The sequence below is a fragment of the Salvelinus namaycush genome, chromosome 17, assembly GCF_016432855.1.
Source record: "Salvelinus namaycush isolate Seneca chromosome 17, SaNama_1.0, whole genome shotgun sequence".
Classification (NCBI taxonomy): domain Eukaryota; kingdom Metazoa; phylum Chordata; class Actinopteri; order Salmoniformes; family Salmonidae; genus Salvelinus; species Salvelinus namaycush.
Genome location: NC_052323.1, coordinates 21,564,752 through 21,585,089, shown reverse-complemented (window position 1 = coordinate 21,585,089; position 20,338 = coordinate 21,564,752). Strand labels below are relative to the sequence as shown.

At 43.9% G+C, this 20,338-nt stretch overlaps 1 protein-coding gene across 1 annotated transcript; it reads right to left on the bottom strand.

The window, feature by feature from the left end:
- Positions 1 to 9,357: 9,357 nt before the first annotated feature.
- On the bottom strand, positions 9,358 to 18,924 carry LOC120062438 (EH domain-containing protein 1-like). Its single transcript, XM_039012415.1, has 7 exons — positions 18,862 to 18,924; positions 18,109 to 18,541; positions 15,568 to 15,665; positions 13,983 to 14,224; positions 11,080 to 11,250; positions 10,519 to 10,683; positions 9,358 to 10,279 (listed from the first exon to the last, which is right to left on the bottom strand). The coding sequence occupies exons 2-7, from the start codon at positions 18,495 to 18,497 to the stop codon at positions 9,740 to 9,742; spliced, it is 1,605 nt and encodes a 534-aa protein (XP_038868343.1). The 5' UTR covers positions 18,498 to 18,541; positions 18,862 to 18,924; the 3' UTR covers positions 9,358 to 9,739.
- Positions 18,925 to 20,338: the final 1,414 nt, after the last annotated feature.

The following is a 20,338-nucleotide window of genomic DNA, read 5'->3' as shown; positions in this document are numbered from 1 at the left end:
TCATGAAACATTATCATTCCTTTCTGTCTTCCTCACTAAACATTATCATTCCTTTCTGTCTTCCTCATGAAACATTATCATTCCTTTCTGTCTTCCTCATGAAACATTATCAGTCCTTTCTGTCTTCCTCATGAACCATTATCATTCCTTTCTGTCTTCCTCATGAAACATTATCATTCCTTTCTGTCTTCCTCATGAAACATTATCATTCCTTTCTGTCTTCCTCATGAAACATTATCATTCCTTTCTGTCTTCTTCATGAAACATCATTCCTTCCTGTCTTCTTCATGAAACATTATCATTCCTTTCTGTCTTCCTCGTGAATCATTATCATTCCTTTCTGTCTTCCTCATGAAACATTATCATTCCTTTATGTCTTCCTCATGAATCATTATCATTCCTTTCTGTCTTCCTCATGAAACATTATCATTCCTTTCTGTCTTCCTCATGAATCATTATCATTCCTTTCTGTCTTCCTCATGAAACATTATCATTCCTTTCTGTCTTCCTCACGAAACATTATCATTCCTTTCTGTCTTCCTCATGAATCATTATCATTCCTTTCTGTCTTCCTCATGAAACATTAGTATTCCTTTCTGTCTTCCTCATGAACCATTATCATTCCTTTCTGTCTTTCTCATGAAACATTATCATTCCTTTCTGTCTTCCTCATGAAACATTATCATTCCTTTCTGTCTTCTTCATGAAACATCATTCCTTCCTGTCTTCTTCATGAAACATTATCATTCCTTTCTGTCTTCCTCATGAACCATTATCATTCCTTTCTGTCTTCCTCATGAAACATTATCATTCCTTTCTGTCTTCCTCATGAAACATTATCATTCCTTTCTGTCTTCCTCATGAAACATCATTCCTTTCTGTCTTCATCATAAAACATTATCATTCCTTTCTGTCTTCCTCAGGAAACATTGTCATTCCTTTCTGTCTTCCTCATGAAACATTATCATTCCTTTCTGTCTTCCTCACTAAACATTATCATTCCTTTCTGTCTTCCTCATGAAACATTATCATTCCTTTCTGTCTTCCTCATGAAACATTATCAGTCCTTTCTGTCTTCCTCATGAACCATTATCATTCCTTTCTGTCTTCCTCGTGAAACATTATCATTCCTCTCTGTCTTCCTCATGAACCATTATCATTCCTTTCTGTCTTCCTCATGAAACATTATCATTCCTTTCTGTCTTCCTCATGAAACATTATCATTCCTTTCTGTCTTCCTCATGAAACATTATCATTCCTTTCTGTTTTCCTCATGAAACATTATCATTCCTTTCTGTCTTCCTCACTAAACATTATCATTCCTTTCTGTCTTCCTCATGAAACATAATAATTCATTTCTGTCTTCCTCACGAAACATTATCATTCCTTTCTGTCTTATTCATGAATCATTATCATTCCTTTCTGTCTTCCTCATGAAACATTATCATTCCTTTCTGTCTTCCTCATGAATCATTATCATTCCTTTCTGTCTTCCTCACTAAACATTATCATTCCTTTCTGTCTTCCTCATGAAACATTATCATTCCTTTCTGTCTTCCTCATGAAACATTATCAGTCCTTTCTGTCTTCCTCATGAACCATTATCATTCCTTTCTGTCTTCCTCGTGAAACATTATCATTCCTCTCTGTCTTCCTCATGAACCATTATCATTCCTTTCTGTCTTCCTCATGAAACATTATCATTCCTTTCTGTCTTCCTCATGAAACATTATCATTCCTTTCTGTCTTCCTCATGAAACATTATCATTCCTTTCTGTTTTCCTCATGAAACATTATCATTCCTTTCTGTCTTCCTCATGAACCATTATCATTCCTTTCTGTCTTCCTCGTGAAACATTATCATTCCTCTCTGTCTTCCTCATGAACCATTATCATTCCTTTCTGTCTTCCTCATGAAACATTATCATTCCTTTCTGTCTTCCTCATGAAACATTATCATTCCTTTCTGTCTTCCTCATGAAACATTATCATTCCTTTCTGTTTTCCTCATGAAACATTATCATTCCTTTCTGTCTTCCTCACTAAACATTATCATTCCTTTCTGTCTTCCTCATGAAACATAATAATTCATTTCTGTCTTCCTCACGAAACATTATCATTCCTTTCTGTCTTATTCATGAATCATTATCATTCCTTTCTGTCTTCCTCATGAAACATTATCATTCCTTTCTGTCTTCCTCATGAATCATTATCATTCCTTTCTGTCTTCCTCATGAAACATTATCATTCCTTTCTGTCTTCCTCATGAATCATTATCATTCCTTTCTGTCTTCCTCATGAAACATTATCATTCCTTTCTGTCTTCCTCACGAAACATTATCATTCCTTTCTGTCTTCCTCATGAATCATTATCATTCCTTTCTGTCTTCCTCATGAAACATTAGTATTCCTTTATGTCTTCCTCATGAAACATTATCATTCCTTTCTGTCTTCCTTTGTTATTACACACGTTACAAGTTTGGCAAAGTGTTACATGTGTTATTATTAAATGTGTTCATGTTGTATATCTGTGTTCTGTAAAATCCAATCTAATTGAAATTCCCAAATAAACTCCCTGTCCTTTTAGTGTATACAATGGTTTGATTTTTGGCTAGCCAAACAAGCTTGTAATTTACTATTCCCCATCCTAAGAGCCTTGTGATCATGTAACAGCATGTCTTTTTTTGTTCAAGGACACAAAGTCATGACTTCACATGCATCACCCGAATCTCAGTAACTTCAGAGAGTCATGAGTTATATTAGTCATGTGTGGGAAAGAGGGATAGCTAGTCAGTTGTACAACTGAATGCCTTCAACTGAAATGTGTCTTGTGCCTTTAACCCAACCCCTCCGAATCAGAGAGGTGGGGGGGGCTGCCTTAATCGACATTTTCGGTACCCGGGAAACAGTGGGTTAACTGCCCTGCTCAGAACTACAGATTTTTATGTTGTCAGCTCAGGGATTCGATCATGCAACCTTTTTGGTTACTGGCCCAATGCTCTAACCACTAGGCTACCTGCTGCCCGTATGGTTACTTGAACTAGACGCGTGCCCCAGACATACCATATCTCACTCACTCACTCACTCACTCACTCACTCACTCACTCACTCACTCACTCACTCACTCACTCACTCACTCACTCACTCACTCACTCACTCACTCACTCACTCACTCACTCACTCACTCACTCACACAATAGCTGTGTTACAAAACCCCCTGGCTGCCTCTAGTGCCCAAAATCCTGTTTTAGCATGGGCAGCGCCATTGAGGACTTTCACCATTTTGAAGTAGTCAACTGGGTGGGATTTCATATGGGTTAAAGACGGATCACATAATTCCATCCAGGTCATCAGGAGGGATCAGCCAATGAATTATACTGGTGAGGAAACATGCCATAACTGCAGGTGGCAGTAAATCGCCAACCTTGGCTTTATACCTGTTCTAACAACACACTATAGATGGCAGTGCACCCTTTCAGTTGGTTTGCCAACTCATAGAAGTAGTAGAAGAAGAAAATGTATTTCTTTCAAAATGATGTGCAACATCAATGGCCTCAATGGCACTGCCCATGCTCTCACAGACTTGTTAGGATTTATGTTTATGCACTATAGGCTGTTAGCAGATTGGTGGAAGGTGAATGATGTTTTGTTACACACACACACACACACAATGCAGAGGGGGTGTGTAAAAACTGACCACCACAGGCCATAAAAGCTGTGGACAGTCTGGAGAGGGGAGGGGTGCATCTCTCTAGACCAACCAGGAGTTTAGAATACTGGACAATACCATATTAGGAACTGTTTCAGTGAATGGTCGAGGGGGACACAGAATGGAGCTGCTCTACCCAACAACCAGATGTGGAGAAGGAAAACGCCAAGGGGCTTGGACAAGTTTGGGGGCCCACAAAGGAGGAGCAAGAGTATGAACCATGCTAAACCTCTACTATGATAGGCCAACTGGAAGAGTTGAGAATAAACTTGTCATAGTATAAAACTACTATTTTGAGTACATTCCACAGTTCTCTGATCTACCCTGCGCGGAGATCCAGTGAACCCGTATATACGAAAATTGCATTTGCCATTTATCGTTTGAGTTTAATTAAAATACTTAAACTATATTCGGTGACTATGAATCACATTTTGTCCTGATGCCAGATTTGAACTGACGCAAATCTCTCACAGACTGCATAATGGAACCGATACAATGTTGCGATGTCTATCTAAGTCTATGGGGCCGAGGTATTTTCAGAGAAGGACAGTGACAGAAATGGACTGATGGAGGTAGAGAGATGGAGGTAGAGAGATGGCCTCAATGGCACTGCCCATGCTCTCACAGACGGCATAATGGGACAGATACAATGTTGCGATGTCTATCTAAGTCTATGGAGCCGAGGTATTTTCAGAGCAGCACAGAATGACAGTGGCCCAGAAATGGACTGATGGAGGTAGAGAGAAAGAGATGGAGAGAGAGACAGCTTTACAAATAGGGGTAGAGAGAGACAGGTATAGAAAAAGACAGGGGGAGAGAGACAAGAAAGAGAGGCAGTCGGAGGATAAGGGTTGAGTTAAGAGGACGATATGCACATCGACTCACTTCACACCACCGTGGCCATTCTAGCACCCTTTGCACAATGTGTTCTAAAACTGAAATACTGCTTTTGAAGAGTGGTTTAAACCAGACAACTGGGTGGGTCTCTCTCGGCTGTACATTCAGGCCATGGTGGAGTCAATGTTATGAGTGGCAAGGTTATTTTTGACATGCTGTACTGTGCATGGCGTGCAATCTGTTCTATTTAATCAAGTGTGTGAAGAACACAGAGCGATGCTAAGGAAGACGTGTGAAATGGCTAATTAGTGTCATGTCACAGGGCTTACATAATGTGCTGTTGGTTTACTTTAGAATACTGATAGCTTTATACTACTATTGATATTATGAAGACTTTGAAGTATGGAAGCAAGATCATTTGAGCTGTTAACAGATTGTTCTAGTTTAAGTGTGCTGTACAGATACTTTCAACACAGACATACAGTAGCCTATTACAAACACGCCACACAAGCACTGGATTGATGGAAACTTTTGAAACAGTATCTCACCCATATCCATAACTCACAAGAGGAACTACAGCATTTACAGGTCAGTCAGTAGAACAGTAACATATATATCGTGTGTAGGAATAACTCAAGAGATTGCCCAAGTCCCAATCAAAATGAAAACAGTGTAGACCAGTTCAAACCTAATCCTGTCTCACCAGAGGTATGTTGTGGGGATCATGTGGAACAGGGTCAGAGCATGACAGAGCATCACACAGTCTGAGTTTCATGCTGGGCCCCTAGCTGAGGGTTTGACACAAGGCGTGTGTTTGATGCTAGCGAAACATAAACCCCCAAAATCAGGTTCTAAAGGGGATAAAGATGCAGACAAATTCCAAGCTGTCATGGAGACACAAAGGAAACATAGAAGAAATCAAGTGCAGTCACCATTGTGTAGTAGGTATAACCTTTGTGTGTACTGGGCATCAAGTTCAAATATTAAGAGGTGCAATAGAGCACAAAAACAAGCATCAAGGTGTAAAGACGCAGCTGCTTCTACAGATGTAAAACAACCCACATGCTGCATTCAGACAGCAGATGAGCCTGCTGTACAGTAAACATGCTGCATTCAGACAGCAGATGAGCCTGCTGTACAGTAAACATGCTGCATTCAGACAGCAGATGAGCCTGCTGTACAGTAAACATGCTGCATTCAGACAGCAGATGAGCCTGCTGTACAGTAAACATGCTGCATTCAGACAGCAGATGAGCCTGCTGTACAGTAAACATGCTGCATTCAGACAGCAGATGAGCCTGCTGTACAGTAAACATGCTGCATTGACAGCAGATGAGCCTGCTGTACAGTAAACATGCTGCATTGACAGCAGATGAGCCTGCTGTACAGTAAACATGCTGCATTCAGACAGCAGATGAGCCTGCTGTACAGTAAACATGCTGCATTCAGACAGCAGATGAGCCTGCTGTACAGTAAACATGCTGCATTCAGACAGCAGATGAGCCTGCTGTACAGTAAACATGCTGCATTCAGACAGCAGATGAGCCTGCTGTACAGTAAACATGCTGCATTCAGACAGCAGATGAGCCTGCTGTACAGTAAACATGCTGCATTCAGACAGCAGATGAGCCTGCTGTACAGTAAACATGCTGCATTCAGACAGCAGATGAGCCTGCTGTACAGTAAACATGCTGCATTCAGACAGCAGATGAGCCTGCTGTACAGTAAACATGCTGCATTCAGACAGCAGATGAGCCTGCTGTACAGTAAACATGCACAGACTAACACAGGAAATCAGATCAGAGTACTTCTGCATAACTCACATTCCTGTCCCTAGCCCATTCTCCATTAGCTAGATGTCATTTGAGTGCCATGCATGAAGAGAAAGATCTATGATCACCATAGAGACAAGGCATTGGGGGCAAAACAACTAGGCGGGGTTGGGGGACTGTCATCATAATGGTATGTGAGTTGTGAAAAAGTAAACATTGTCAAGTGCAATCAATCAAGTACATAAACTCTGCAAAAAAAGAAACGTCCTCTCACTGTCAACTGCGTTTATTTTCAGCAAACTTAACATGTGTAAATATTTGTATGAACATAACAAGATTGAACAACTGAGACATAAACTGAACAAGTTCCACAGACATGTGACTAACAGAAATTGAATAATGTGTCCCTGAACAAAGGCAGGGTCAAAATCAAAATAACAGTCAGTATTTGGTGTGGCCACCAGCTGCATTAAGTACTGCAGTGCATCTCCTCCACATGGACTGCAACAGATTTGACAGTTCTTGCTGTGAGATGTTACCCCACTCTTCCACCAAGGCACCTGCATGTTCCCGGACATTTCTGGGGGGAATGGCCCTAGCCCTCACCCTCCGATCAAACAGGTTCCAGACGTGCACAATGGGATTGAGATCTGGGCTCTTCGCTGGCCATGGCAGAACACTGACATTCTGTCCGGGGGTATCATGTCAGAACACTGACATTCTGTCCGGGGGTACCCCCCCCCCTGTCAGGGGGTATCATCGGATGGGGCCACAGTGTCTCCTGACCCCTCCTGTCTTAGCCTCCAGTATTTATGCTGCAGTAGATTATGTGTCGGGGGGCTAGGGTCAGTCTTTTATATTTGGAGTATTTCTCCTGTCTTATCCGGTGTCCTGTGTGAATTTAAGTATGCTCTCTCTAATTCTCTCTTTCTCTCTTTCTCTCTCTCGGAGGACCTGAGCCCTAGGACCATGCCTCAGGACTACCTGGCATGATGACTCTTTGCTGTCCCCAGTCCACCTGGCCGTGCTGCTGTTCCAGTTTCAACTGTTCTGCCTGCGGCTATGGAACCCTGACCTGTTCACCGGACGTGCTACCTGTCCCAGACCTGCTGTTTTCAACTCTCTAGAGACAGCAGGAGCGGTAGAGATACTCTCAATGATCGGCTATGAAAAGCCAACTGACATTTACTCCTGAGGTGCTGACTTGTTGCACCCTCGACAACTACTGTGATTATTATTATTTGACCCTGCTGGTCATCTTTGAACATTTGAACATCTTGGCCATGTTCTGTTATAATCTCCACCCGGCACAGCCAGAAGAGGACTGGCCACCCCTCATAGCCTGGTTGCTCTCTAGGTTTCTTCCTAGGTTTTGGCCTTTCTAGGGAGTTTTTCCTAGCCACCGTGCTTCTACACCTGCATTGCTTGCTGTTTGGGGTTTTAGGCTGGGTTTCTGTATAGCACTTTGATATATCAGCTGATGTAAGAAAGGCTATATAAATAAATTTGATTTGATTCCTGTCTTGCAGGAAATCACGCACAGAATGGGCAGTATGGCTGGTGGCATTGTCATGCTGGAGGGTCATGTCAGGATGAGCCTGCAGGAAGGGTACCACATGAGGGAGAAGGATGTCTTCCCTGTCACACACCGCATTGAGATTGCCTGCAATGACAAGCTCAGTCAGATGACGCTGTGACACACCGCCCCAGAACATGACGGACCCTCCACCTCCAAATCGATCCCGCTCCAGAGTACAGGCCTTATTCCTTCGACGATAAACGCGAATCCGGCCATCACCCCTGGTGAGACAAAACCGCGACTCGTCAGTGAAGAGCACTTTCTGCCAGTCCTGTCTGGTCCAGCGACGGTGGGTTTGTGCCCATTGGCGACGTTGTTGCCGGTGATGTCTGGTGTGGACCTGCCTTACAACAGGCCTACAAGCCCTCATTCCAGCCTCTCACGGACAGTCTGAGCACTGATGGAGGGATTGTGCGTTCCTGGTGTAACTCGGGCAGTTGTTGTTGCCCATGTTTGGATGTACCGATCCTGTGCAGGTGTTGTTACACGTGGTCTGCCATTGCGAGGACGATCAGCTGTCCGTCGTCTCCCTGTATTGCTGTCTTAGGCGTCTCACAGTACGGACATTGCAATTTATTGCCCTGGCCACATCTGCAGTCCTCATGCCTAAGGCACGTTCACGCAGATGAGCAGGGACCCTGGGCATCTTTCTTTTGGTGTTTTTCAGTCAGTAGAAAGGCCTCTTTAGTGTCCTAAGTTTTCATAACTGTGACCTTAATTGCCTACTGTCTGCAAACTGATAGTGTCTTAACGACCATCCCACAGGTGCATGTTCATTAATTGTTTATGGTTCAAGCATGGGAAACAGTGTTCAAACTCTTTACAAAGATCTGTGAAGTTATTTGGATTTTTACAAATTATCTTTGAAAGACAGTGTCCTGAAAAAGGACATTTCTTTTTTTTGCTGAGTTTAGTTTGTTGAGTGGAAGTGTAAACATTTGGTTTCTCTCTCTCTCTCTAAGATATGGAAATAAGAGAATTTGAATTATGCTAAACTGGCACATCTACACATGCCAACAATATCTTGGGTTGAGGTGAAACCAGTCTAGTAGTTTAAAACCTGCTTTTGAAAGCTTCAATAGTTTAAACTCAAAATTTCTGTTTGTTTCTCTTTATATGTGTCAAAGTTCTGGAACTTTCTCAACTGGGCTTCCAGCATTCTAAATGATCTCCACATGTTCACCATGAATGTGTTCCAGACTCTCAATCACTTCCTTCTTTCTCGCAGTTCCTTCTTTCTTGGTCAGTATCGTCAGTTGATCAGTAGGCCTACAGCTGTATCTCTCCACCCTTGGTCAAAACATATTTGACAAGCAGATACATAAGTGGAGTCCTGTCCTCACTTGCTTGCGTCCAGCTCAGCTGACAGTGACCGGTTCTCACCTACAGGGGGCACTTATGTATTCAATTCTATACAGGTAGACATTTCAAAATAAGAGTTTCCAACATACACTACTTAATTGAGATAAATATTAAATTTTTTATTAATTGGAGAAAATAAAACGGAAGCATTTGAAAACATCTCATAGTAAACCGACACGAAATACAAAAATATAGATAAAACAATTCTAAGTTATAATCTTTTTTCTCCAAAAAGAACAAGTTCATTACGTTTCTTTGGATCAACATATGGACAGTATATTTTAAATGTCTTTAACACATTTTCCATCTCCTCACGCAGCATCAACACATTATGTTGCATTAATGTCCATTCATCAGTTCCAACCCTCCCTCAGCAAATATTCAGAAACATTTCCCCCACAACGCAAAACAAGCCCTCCCTAACAAAGCCCTCCCCAGGTTCATCAGATTGCGTTTCCCCCCCTTCCTCCCAGCCCCACATCACTCTCCCATATCAATCTCCTGGTGGCGTTTAGAAGGTGGCACCAGGTGTTCCGGAAGCTTACCCGGCAGCTCATGTCCCTCCAGCTTCACTCTGATCAGGTGATTGGCCAACGCAAACTCCTCGTCGTCTAGGTAACCATCCTTATCCACGTCGGCCAGCTTCCAGATCTTGCCCAGGACCGTGTTGGGCAGCTTGGACTTCATCATCTCCTTCTTGGCTGCCGCGCCCGACACTTTACCATTGATTGGTGACAGCGTGTAGAAAATCTCATCGTACGAAGGTTTGTCCCGGGCCACCACCCACTCCAGCTCATCGATGCCTTCCTCGGCACCCTCTCCGTAGCCGTGACCGAAGGGGCCGGACATGGTACCTTCAAAGGCACCTCCGTGGACAGCCTGGCTGGGCATGGCGGCTTCCTCCTGTCGGACCAGGGTCATGAGGCGAGCGATGTCGTTGGCCAACATGTCCTCCACAGCCTCCAGTAGCTTGGGCTTCATGGTAGGGAACTTAGAGAAGTCGTGGCCAGCCAGGAGCTCCTATAGAGACGAGGGAGAGGGGAGATGTATACTATGTTAAAGGTCTGAGAATTAACAAATAATATGTTCATCATTGGATGGTCTTCATTACTTCAACAACATAATACAGAGAACGGGATAAGACTTCAGTTTGTAGAGTCACATTGATTAACCTCTGGTGTGTACGGAAACTATTCCAGCAACATTTCTCTGAGGAAACAAAGGCTAAACTAGATATGGATTCAGGGTCTCCATCTCACCTGCATCTTCTTGAGTTTAGGGAAGTCTCCAGGGGAGATCTGATGTTCCCTCTCGATCTTCAGGTACGTCTCTCCCAGGTTGGCGATCAGTTCCTTCTTCTTGTTCTCCTTTCCAAACACACTGGGCATCTCCTTCTTCAGAGAGATGATGATATAGGCATGGACCTGGACAAAGGTTCAAAGTTCACACAACCTTTAGAAACAAGCTATTGACCAGACTGATATTCTGCCATAATAAACCATCTAGTTGAGGATGTAGACATGGACAAGGGTTCAAACATCCTCGAGAAACTACCTGTTGGCCCACAACAAAATACTACTAGCTTTAACGCTGCTCCTCTCTGCTAAAGTGCCCTCTTGGATATTCCCTTATTCCTAGTCCCATTCTTTTAATTTAGCTTAAATAGAACAACGAGTTAATAATGGTGAGCGAGTGCTGCACCTTTTCAATAATATTATTTTTTATAAATGTTGCACCTCGACTCCCGTTGGTTGAGTGCCCTCCACTTCCTTATCTTTTCCCCCATACCTTCCTACAAACATCTGGACCCCTCCCCTCACCTTAGCCAGCCGTGCCCTCTTGATGAGGTCATTGAGTTTCCGTATGGCTGCGTTCCGGGGCAGCCCCTGGATGTCCTGGAACAAGTCCTGTTCCTCAGCCTCAAACAGCTTCCTGTTGTCAGGGATCAGGAGAGGCTGGGCCCAGAACGACCCGATGTACACCCTGACCACCTAAGGACCACAATACACAGAAATCAATAAAGACAAAGACAAATAAATATATGGGCTCCTGAGTGGTGCAGCGGTCTAAGACACTGCATCTCAGTGCTAGAGGTGTCACCACAGACACCCTGGTTCTGTGGTGGTGTTTGTGGCTCAGCTGTATAAGGCACTGCATCTCAGTGCTAAAGGTGTCACCACAGACACCCTGGTTCTGTGGTGGTGTTTGTGGCTCAGCGGTCTAAGACACTGCATCTCAGTGCTAGAGGTGTCACCACAGACACCCTGGTTCTGTGGTGGTGTTTGTGGCTCAGCGGTCTAAGACACTGCATCTCAGTGCTAGAGGTGTCACCACAGACACCCTGGTTCTGTGGTGGTGTTTGTGGCTCAGCGGTCTAAGACACTGCATCTCAGTGCTAGAGGCGTCACCACAGACACCCTGGTTCTGTGGTGGTGTTTGTGGCTCAGCGGTCTAAGACACTGCATCTCAGTGCTAGAGGTGTCACTACAGACACCCTGGTTTGATTCCAGGCTGTATCACAACTGGCCATGATCGGGAGTCCCATAGGGTGGCGCACAATTGGCCCAGCGTCGTCCGGGTTAGGGTTTGACCGGGGTAGGCCGTCATTGTAAATAAGAATTTGTTCTTAACTGACTTGCCTAGTTAAATAAATCAAACATATATACCGTACCAGTCAAAAGTTGGACACACCTACTCATTCAAGGGTTTTTCTACATTGTAGAATAATAGTGAAGACATCAAAACAATGAAATAACAAACATGGAATAATGTAGTAACCAAAAAATTGTGTTAAATCAAAATATATTTGAGATTTGAGATTCTTCAAAGTAGCCACCCTTTGCACACTCTTGGTATTCTCTCAACCAGCTTCATGAGGTAGTCACCTGGAATGCATTTCAATTAACAGGTGTGCCTTGTAAAAGTTAATTTGTGGAATTTCTTTCCTTCTTAATGCGTTTGAGCCAATCAGTTGTGTTGTGACAAGGTAGGGGTGGCATACAGAAGATAGCCCTATTTGATAAAAGACCAAGTCCATATTATGGCAACAGCTCAAATAAGCGAATAAGAGAAATGACAGTCCATCATAACTTTAAGACATGAAGGTCAGTCAATCCGGTAAAATTTCAAGAACTTCAAAAGTTTCTTCAAGTGCAGTCGCAAAAACCATCAAGCGCTATGATGAAACTGGCTCTCATGAGGACCGCCACAGGAAAAGAAGATCCAGAGTTACCTCTGCTGCAGAGGATACGCTCATTAGAGTTACCAGCCTCAGAAATTGCAGCCCAAATAAATGTGTCACCGAGTTCAAGTAACAGACCTCTGAACAGTTAATGTTGAAATGAGACTGCGTGAAATCAGGCCTTCATGGTCAAATTGCTGCAAAGAAACCACTACTAAAGGACACCAATAAGAAGAGACTTGCTTGGGCCAAGAAATACAAGCAATGGACATTAGAGACAGGTGGAAATCTGTCCCTTGGTCTGATGAGTCCAAATTTGAGATTTTAGGTACCAACCACCGTGTCTCTGTGAGACGCAGAGTAGGTGAACGGATGATTTCCGCATGTGTGGTTCCCACCGTGAAGCATGGAGGAGGTGGTGTGTGGGGGCTTTGCTAGTGACACTGAGGGTGATTTATTTAGAATTCAAGGCACACTTAACCAGCATGGCTTCCACAGCATTCTGCAGCGATACACCATCCCATCTGGTTTGCGCTTAGTGGGACTATCATTTGTTTTTCAACAGGACAATGACCCAACACACCTCCAGGCTTTGTAAGGGCTATTTGACCAAGAAAAAGAGTGACGGAGTGCTGCATCAGATGACCTGGCCTCCACAATCACCTGACCTCAACCCAATTGAGATGGTTTGGGATGAGTTGGACCACAGAGTGAAAGAAAAGCAGCCAACAAGTGCTCAGCATATGTGGGAACTCCTTCAAGACTGTTGGAAAAGCCTTCCTGGTGACTACCTCATGAAGCTGGTTGAGAGAACGCCAAGAGTGTGCAAAGCTGTCATCAAGGCAAAGGGTGGCTACTTTGAAGAATCTAAAATACATTTTGATTTGTTTAACAGTTTTTTTGGTTACTACATGATTCCATGTGTTATTTCATAGTTTTGATGTCTTCACTATTTTCTACAAATGTAGAAAATAGTAAAAATAAAGAAAAACCCTTGAATGACTAGGTGTGTCCAAACTTTTGACTGGTAATGTGTGTGTGTGTGTGTGATATAGAGCTATAGATAAGTACTCAGATCCAGACTCATTGAGAAGAAACTAACATCCATGGACGTGGGGTAGCATTTGGCCGTAGCAAGGAGTCTGGGTAGCCAGGCACGGCCCCAGCAGGACCACAATGGAAATAAGTTGGTCGACTTTACGGTAAACTTGACGGTACACTTCACATCCTTAATGTTTGTGCTGTAGTCTGATGACTAAGGCAACTCTGTATGCATTTTCAATTGTCTGCATCTGAAATGGCACCCTATTCCCAAAATAGTGCGCTAATTTTGACCATGGCAAAGTAGTGCACTATATAGGGAAGAGAATGCCATTTGAGAGACCTATGTGGACCCTGTTTAAAATAAGTGCACTATATAGGGAATAGGGTGCCATTTGAGAGACCTATGTGGACCCTGTTTAAAATAAGTGCACTATATAGGGAATAGGGTGCCATTTGGGACGCACATTTGTCAAAATGAATAAAATAATAATAATTCACCTCGGGGGTGTTAATGATTTTTCCCAGCGACCACATGAGGGCGCCGTAGACTCTCATCAGCTGCTGCGTGTTGATCTGGTCAGCCTTGTTCAGCACCACGCGCATCTTGTCCTCGTGGTTCTTCAGGGCGCGGATCACCTCAGAGAACTCGTCTGAGATGTCCAGCTTGTGGGCGTCAAACAGGAGGATGATGCGGTCCACGCGTTCCGCGAACCACTCCAGTACCGCCGCAAAGTCATACCCTTGAGAAATGCAACGGGAGGAGGGTTATGGTGGATTCACACACACACGTCTGGACTGTGTCTATCAGCAAGAATTATGTTGAGGAGGAACCCCAAATGAGACTGAGGAGAAAGATGAGATGGTGGAGAGACAAAATAAAGAGGAAAAGTGGGTTTGGGGTTTTGGATTGTGGTGTATTCTGAGGGTTGGACACGAGCATGATCCTATAATTGACAATTACATACTGAAACTATAGACACTATGCAACGTGTTTCAAAACGTTGCTGATGCAGCGATGAGACAAGATTGTAATTGAAATTGGGAGGGAAAAAAATGGGGGTAAAATACAAAAAAAAAATGATATATGTAAATAAATAACGTATTCAGTTCCATCCTCTTTAACCTATTTAAAAAACAACAGGAAACAGATGAGGCTAAAAAACAATTGGAACAGAGAGGGCTTTTGCTTTTCTGAACAGAAGCCTGGGGAGTTCTGGCACAGCGAGCCGAGGCTTTTTAAAAAGAAAAGAAAGAAATAGAAAGAGAGAATGATGGTTTTGATTAGTGCCGCTGTCATCTGATCGGAGAAGAATGCAGTCAGTCTGTCTAAAAATCTCATCTACGCGGCTGACCACACAATCAGCACCAGCTCTGCTGCACACGCATTGCAGGGGGAGACTTTGTGCGTGCGTGTCGTGGGGGGGGGGGGGGACCAGGGGAAAGAGTGTGTGGGAGACAGTCTACCAAGTGTCCCCACAATGACAACTACACCACTCTCTACAGTCTACCCATGTTCAGGCCTTCCCCACTATCGCCGCACAATGCCAAGTGTTGCTTCTAACCCAGTCCCCGGCACTGTCATACTGCTGATGAACAATAGTCAGCCCTGTGTGTGGAATCATAGCCGTCTGAGGTAGGAATGCGGTATTCCAGTATCACGTCTCCCCCCCTCCCCTCTTAGGATCCCTGCCCAGCTCTCCCTCTCAACCTTTCACTTGTAGGGGGAAAAAAACTGACCCAATAAAAGATGATTTTACAAAATATTAAAATCAGCAGAATGAGCCAATAATGAAAATATTGGCTGAGCAATATCAGAAGAATGTGCAAAATAGGGGTTATGGGGAAATTCACAGTCATTTCAGTTCTAGTCAGCTTCCCTTCCTAGGACCCCAAATGTCATACAAGACAGTTGGATTAGATGCACTTCTCTTGACAGAAAATATAAGTATTTGATACTATTCTCTCCTCTTAGGTGAGTTTTAACTGGCCTGTGTTACCTCTGACCCGCTTTGAGTGGTTGACACTGTCAGGCTTAACACATTTATTGAGATAACGGTGATATATTAGTTTGTGTATGGCTGACCTCTGCTTATCCTCTGTTTCTCTCCTGACAAGATTCCAGGGGTATCGATGATACTGATGCTCTCCAGGACTGGGTTGGGCATCTGAGCACACATAAATCTGCAAGGAGAGAGAGGGAGAGAGAGAGAGGTGAGGACGTTGAAACTAAGCTAGGCATTAATGTAGGCCCAAACTATGCTTCCAGTCAACCTGTCACAGCTGGAAATGGAAACTGAATGGTTTGACTGGAAGTGGAACAAGGCTCAATTCAAACAAGGAGAGAACTGTTTTCTGTGAGAGTTGAATGCTGCCTAATTTCTTCAATTGTCCATAGAATAACCTTGACTCACTGTCCAAGCCCATACAACACATGATGTTGTCATCTTGCATTAGTCACCCCAAACATAAAGGTTTTTCAACAAAGTTGGAGCAAACCATGATACACACAGATATAATCACATCTTATGTATCTGGAGAGAGAAGGCAAGGTCGGTCAAACAGAAAACTGCATTTTCCTCAAGCAGGAACAAAGAAGGGGATTGTTACGCTTTACCATTTCTTCTCAACCCAGAACTCTGCTGTCCCACCGCTCCCTCGGAACTAATATTCCGGACAGCGCTCCCTCGGAACTAATATTCCGGACATTATGCTACAGGCATTAGGTCACAAGGCTACTAGAACTAAGCTCTTAACTTACATTTTCCCAGGAGAGCTATCCTACAACTGGAGAGAGGGAGAAAAATAACCTTTAACGCCAAACAACAAGTCAAAGAAATATGGGGGGGTGGGGGATCCTGTGGTAGAGTAGTATCATATTACAACAGGAATATTTGCCAAGTATAACAAAAACGTACATTTTTCCACTTCGGCTTTTCGTATGTCATACATTCTGCGGCACTCTGTCCAAGCCTTCCCGTTTATCTAACATTTTCCACACAATTGGGCTAACCGCAGAATCCCTCTCCATCACACACTCAAACAGTAACTCACATCCCGCTGTTCCCCTCCTCACCCCGAGCCACCACCAGGCAGACCTTCAACTTCCCAAAGTGAAGAAATACTATCAGCATTGCCATTCATTGTATGAGCAATGAGGACATGGTGGAGTGTACTTCTGTGCAAGACAAGTAGGCCTACGTACTTTACAACACATTTCCCTTTGAGATGTTACTGGAAGCCTGTATGCAGTAATGTGCAGTCAGTCAGTGTCCTGAAATAACAGGCTGAGTTCAGTAAAACGGAACCCAAACCCTATCCCGCTGACTCTTACTACTCCCTCTCGGTTACAAAAGTCATCAGTCTTGTTGTGAAACAGCCTGTCTCATGGGCCTTGTGATGCCTTGTTCATCTCGTCAATTATTATCAATTGACCCTCATTGACTTTCTCTGCTATGAGTCAACAAAAATCAATTGTACATATGCATCCTGGGTAATGTAGTACCCTAGAACAGGGATGAGGAGGAGTTTAATCCAGCATCAGTGTTGACCCATGTGTCTTGAGCTAGCATATGGCGGTGTGTGAGGCACCACAGCTAATCTGGGGTTGAGGAAATCCCCTATTGCCAGGTTGAGCACATGACTTCCTCTAAAACCTGTAGTCAGAGAACAGGCCAGGTTTATCGTACCATCTGTTTGAGTGCTGTGTATTGTGGTGCCAGCCAAGCTCTCACAGAGGGGAGATAACCTCTAGAGAGAAGGTCTACTTCAGCAAAGGACACTACAATAAATACACCCTTGAAGGATTGTGTGTTTGAAGCCACAGAACAGACAGACTAATTGATTGCTGTCATAATGCCACGTTGAACAACTGACTGTGGTGTCAGAATGCGCCATAGAGCAGTCTGGATTGCTGAATCACTTTGACGTGTCATGATAATGAGTAACTCAACACACAAGAAGACCAGCTGAGTACTGAGTAGCCATAGCCTAGATGCTGACTGACTATGCTGTCACACTACCATAAAGAACATACCAGCACTGCAATTTGACTAGGATTTCCTAATGCCTCATAGCAGGCAGAAGCCTCGGTGAGAGTTGGCCAGCTGTTACTACTGATGTGGCAACTGTAGCCTGCCCTGGGGTGTGCATCTAAGGAGAAGACAGATAACACACTTTTGCCTGGCTACTGAAAACACAATCCATTATTTTCCATTTACCTTACAGTGCTGCTGCAGGCTAAACAGGCTAAACAATGCTGCCAGTTGCCAGACTAGGACGTGACTATAGTTTAGATTAGGCTAGGTATTGTTATACTGTTCAAATAGCCAAGGGGAAAGGGATGGCTCAACTTGGCAGGGTGACTTTTACAGGTGGGTTAACAACAGGCATGGTGGATGGAACAGATACTACAATATGTTGTGGTGAGGAAATAAAGGGGAATGACAGGAGGAACAGTAGAGATCGTTTTGTTTCAAAGAGTCCCTACATGCAGAGGCTTGTGAGGGAGCTATTATGGAATGTTGAGAGAGGCGTTACCATAGAGATCCTATTAAATTCCTAATTCATGGGTGTCACCTGACAGGCTCCCCTAGGGCCTGGGAATTTGGTATGAGTATTTATTTACCTGTTGAGGAACGCATTACCAAATGCGTTGAGTTTGCGGAAGGGTTTTTTGGGGTCGACAACCAAGGCGTTTCCAGGTATCATCCCGTCCTGGTCACCGTGCATCACGGCTATGAATGAGTCTGTCGTCGGCTCGGGCCCTATCCTCATACCGGGAAAGTCCTGCTCCATCAGGTGCCGAATAAAGGTGGTTTTCCCGGTCGAGTACTGACCGACCAAGAGAACCATGGGTTTGTTGTCGAAGTCGGCATCTTCGAGCGACGGTGAGTGAAAGTCGTGGAATTGGTAGGTGTCCTCCAGGGGAAAGAGTTTAGTCCGATATAGTTTTTTCAACCCTTGCGAAACATCCTGGAACGGTTCAGGCGTTTTTTTGTCCCTACTGCGGAACATGGTAGGCTGTTGAGCTGGTTTGACACAGCAGTGTCGCTTTCGATCTGAAAACAACAGAGAGAGGTGGCGAAGTAGCTAGCGCAACTCTATCACATACAACAGTAGTAGAGTAACATTAGCTGGAGATGCTAAAGTAGGCGAGGTCTTGAAGTGTTGATCGTCCCTCCTTCCTGACCAGCCAAACACGCCCCAGCTAGTTATTATTAGTAGCCAATCAACCGCCAAGCACAAATCCCTCTACATTAACTTGAGAATGAATGTATCTAGCCAGCTATCTTTTGTAGGTGTTGAGAGCGTAATTTATCTTAAACGTTGAATAATAAACACACGCTATCCGTTAAAAGGAGGGAAAACATCACTTTACCTGTCCTTTTGTGTTCTGAGGCCGCGTTCACCTGCTGACTGGCTGGCTGACACTTGCGTGTAGGAAGCGGAATGTTTTTTTCTTAGCGGAAGTGGAATGTGAACTTCAAAATAAATGTCCCAGCGAAATAATGAAGTGCGTAGGCCTATGATCAAACTGATTCAGATGATGGTGAGGAATCAGGATGAAGTAACAGCCAATAAATACCTGACTTCTCGTCATCTCACCCAGTCTTGTGACAGCCGCTGCACATTGCTGGTTTGGCCTCACTATTCTGCAATTCATTAAAAGATGGACTCAGCTATATAGTGGCCCATCTGATAGCCAAAGAAAAAATCTGCTGTGTGTATGATTGTGTGTGTGTGTGTGTGTGTGTGTGTGTGCGTGTTCATTGTTGGCCCAAATATGTGGTAGGCTGTGTTAAAGACCAGATACTGTGACAAGGAGAGACAATTACCATTAATACTAGTATCTTTATTGTGTTAAGAAACACTATACAAATACATGAGAATTGAAAGGCCTATTCAAGTACATAGACAACATCACATACAGTAGATTTAGGCCTACACAGTGCATCCAGGGTGACGACTAGAGGTGTCTCCGCCCATAACAGCAGCTCCACTGGAACCCTGAGCTATTCCATATGGAGATGCTGTTACAGCCAGCGAGCACCAGACACTGGAGCTACACTGCACTTTATCACACAGCCATAAACCCACAATATTCAATAGTAAACCATTTAAGTACTGTATCACAAGTCTCAAGGAGTCGAGTCATGTCATATAATGTGTGTGTGTGTGTTTATTGCTGGCCCATTGTTTAGGTAGCATCATTGCAGATAGGCTGTGATGTACAAATACCAGATACAGTGAACAGGATACTTTATTGTGAAAGGTGCAATGTTACATCCACATTACAATGGAAAACAATTTACTTTACTTACAATACCAGTCAAAAGTTTGGACACACCTACTCATACAAGGGTTTGTCTTTATTTTTTACTATTTTCTACATTTCTAAGGATCCTGGAACTAAACACCTCCCTCTGCAACTGGATCCTGGACATCCTGACGTGCCGCCCCCAGGTGGTGAGGGTAGGTAGCAACACATCTGCCATGCTGAGCCTCAACACTGGAGCTCCACAGGGGTGCGTGCTCAGTCCCCTCCTGTACTCCCTGTTCACCCACGATTGCATGGCCAGGCACGACTACAACACCATCATTAAGTTTACAGATAACACAACAGTGGTAGGTCTGATCACCGACAACGACGAGACAGCCTATAGAGAGGAGGTCAGAGACCTGGCCGGGTGGTGCCAGAATAACAACCTATCCCTCAACGTAACTAAGACTAAGGAGATGATTGTGGACTGCAGGAAAATGAGGACCGAGCACGCCCCCATTCTCATCGAGTTGGTTGAGAGAATGCCAAAAGTGTGAAAAGCTGTCATCAAGGAAAAAAGGGGGGCTACTTTGAA

What these genes read in the sequence shown, in the direction of transcription:
- LOC120062438 (XM_039012415.1), bottom strand. Translation starts at nt 18,497, where the DNA reads ATGTTCCGCAGTAGGGACAAAAAAACGCCTGAACCGTTCCAGGATGTT. An exon ending in GAAACAGAGGATAAGCAGAG is followed by an intron (nt 14,225 to 15,567) that starts GTCAGCCATACA and finishes GCATTTCTCAAG; the next exon opens with GGTATGACTTTGCGGCGGTA. An exon ending in CTAAACTCAAGAAGATGCAG is followed by an intron (nt 10,280 to 10,518) that starts GTGAGATGGAGA and finishes TCGTCTCTATAG; the next exon opens with GAGCTCCTGGCTGGCCACGA.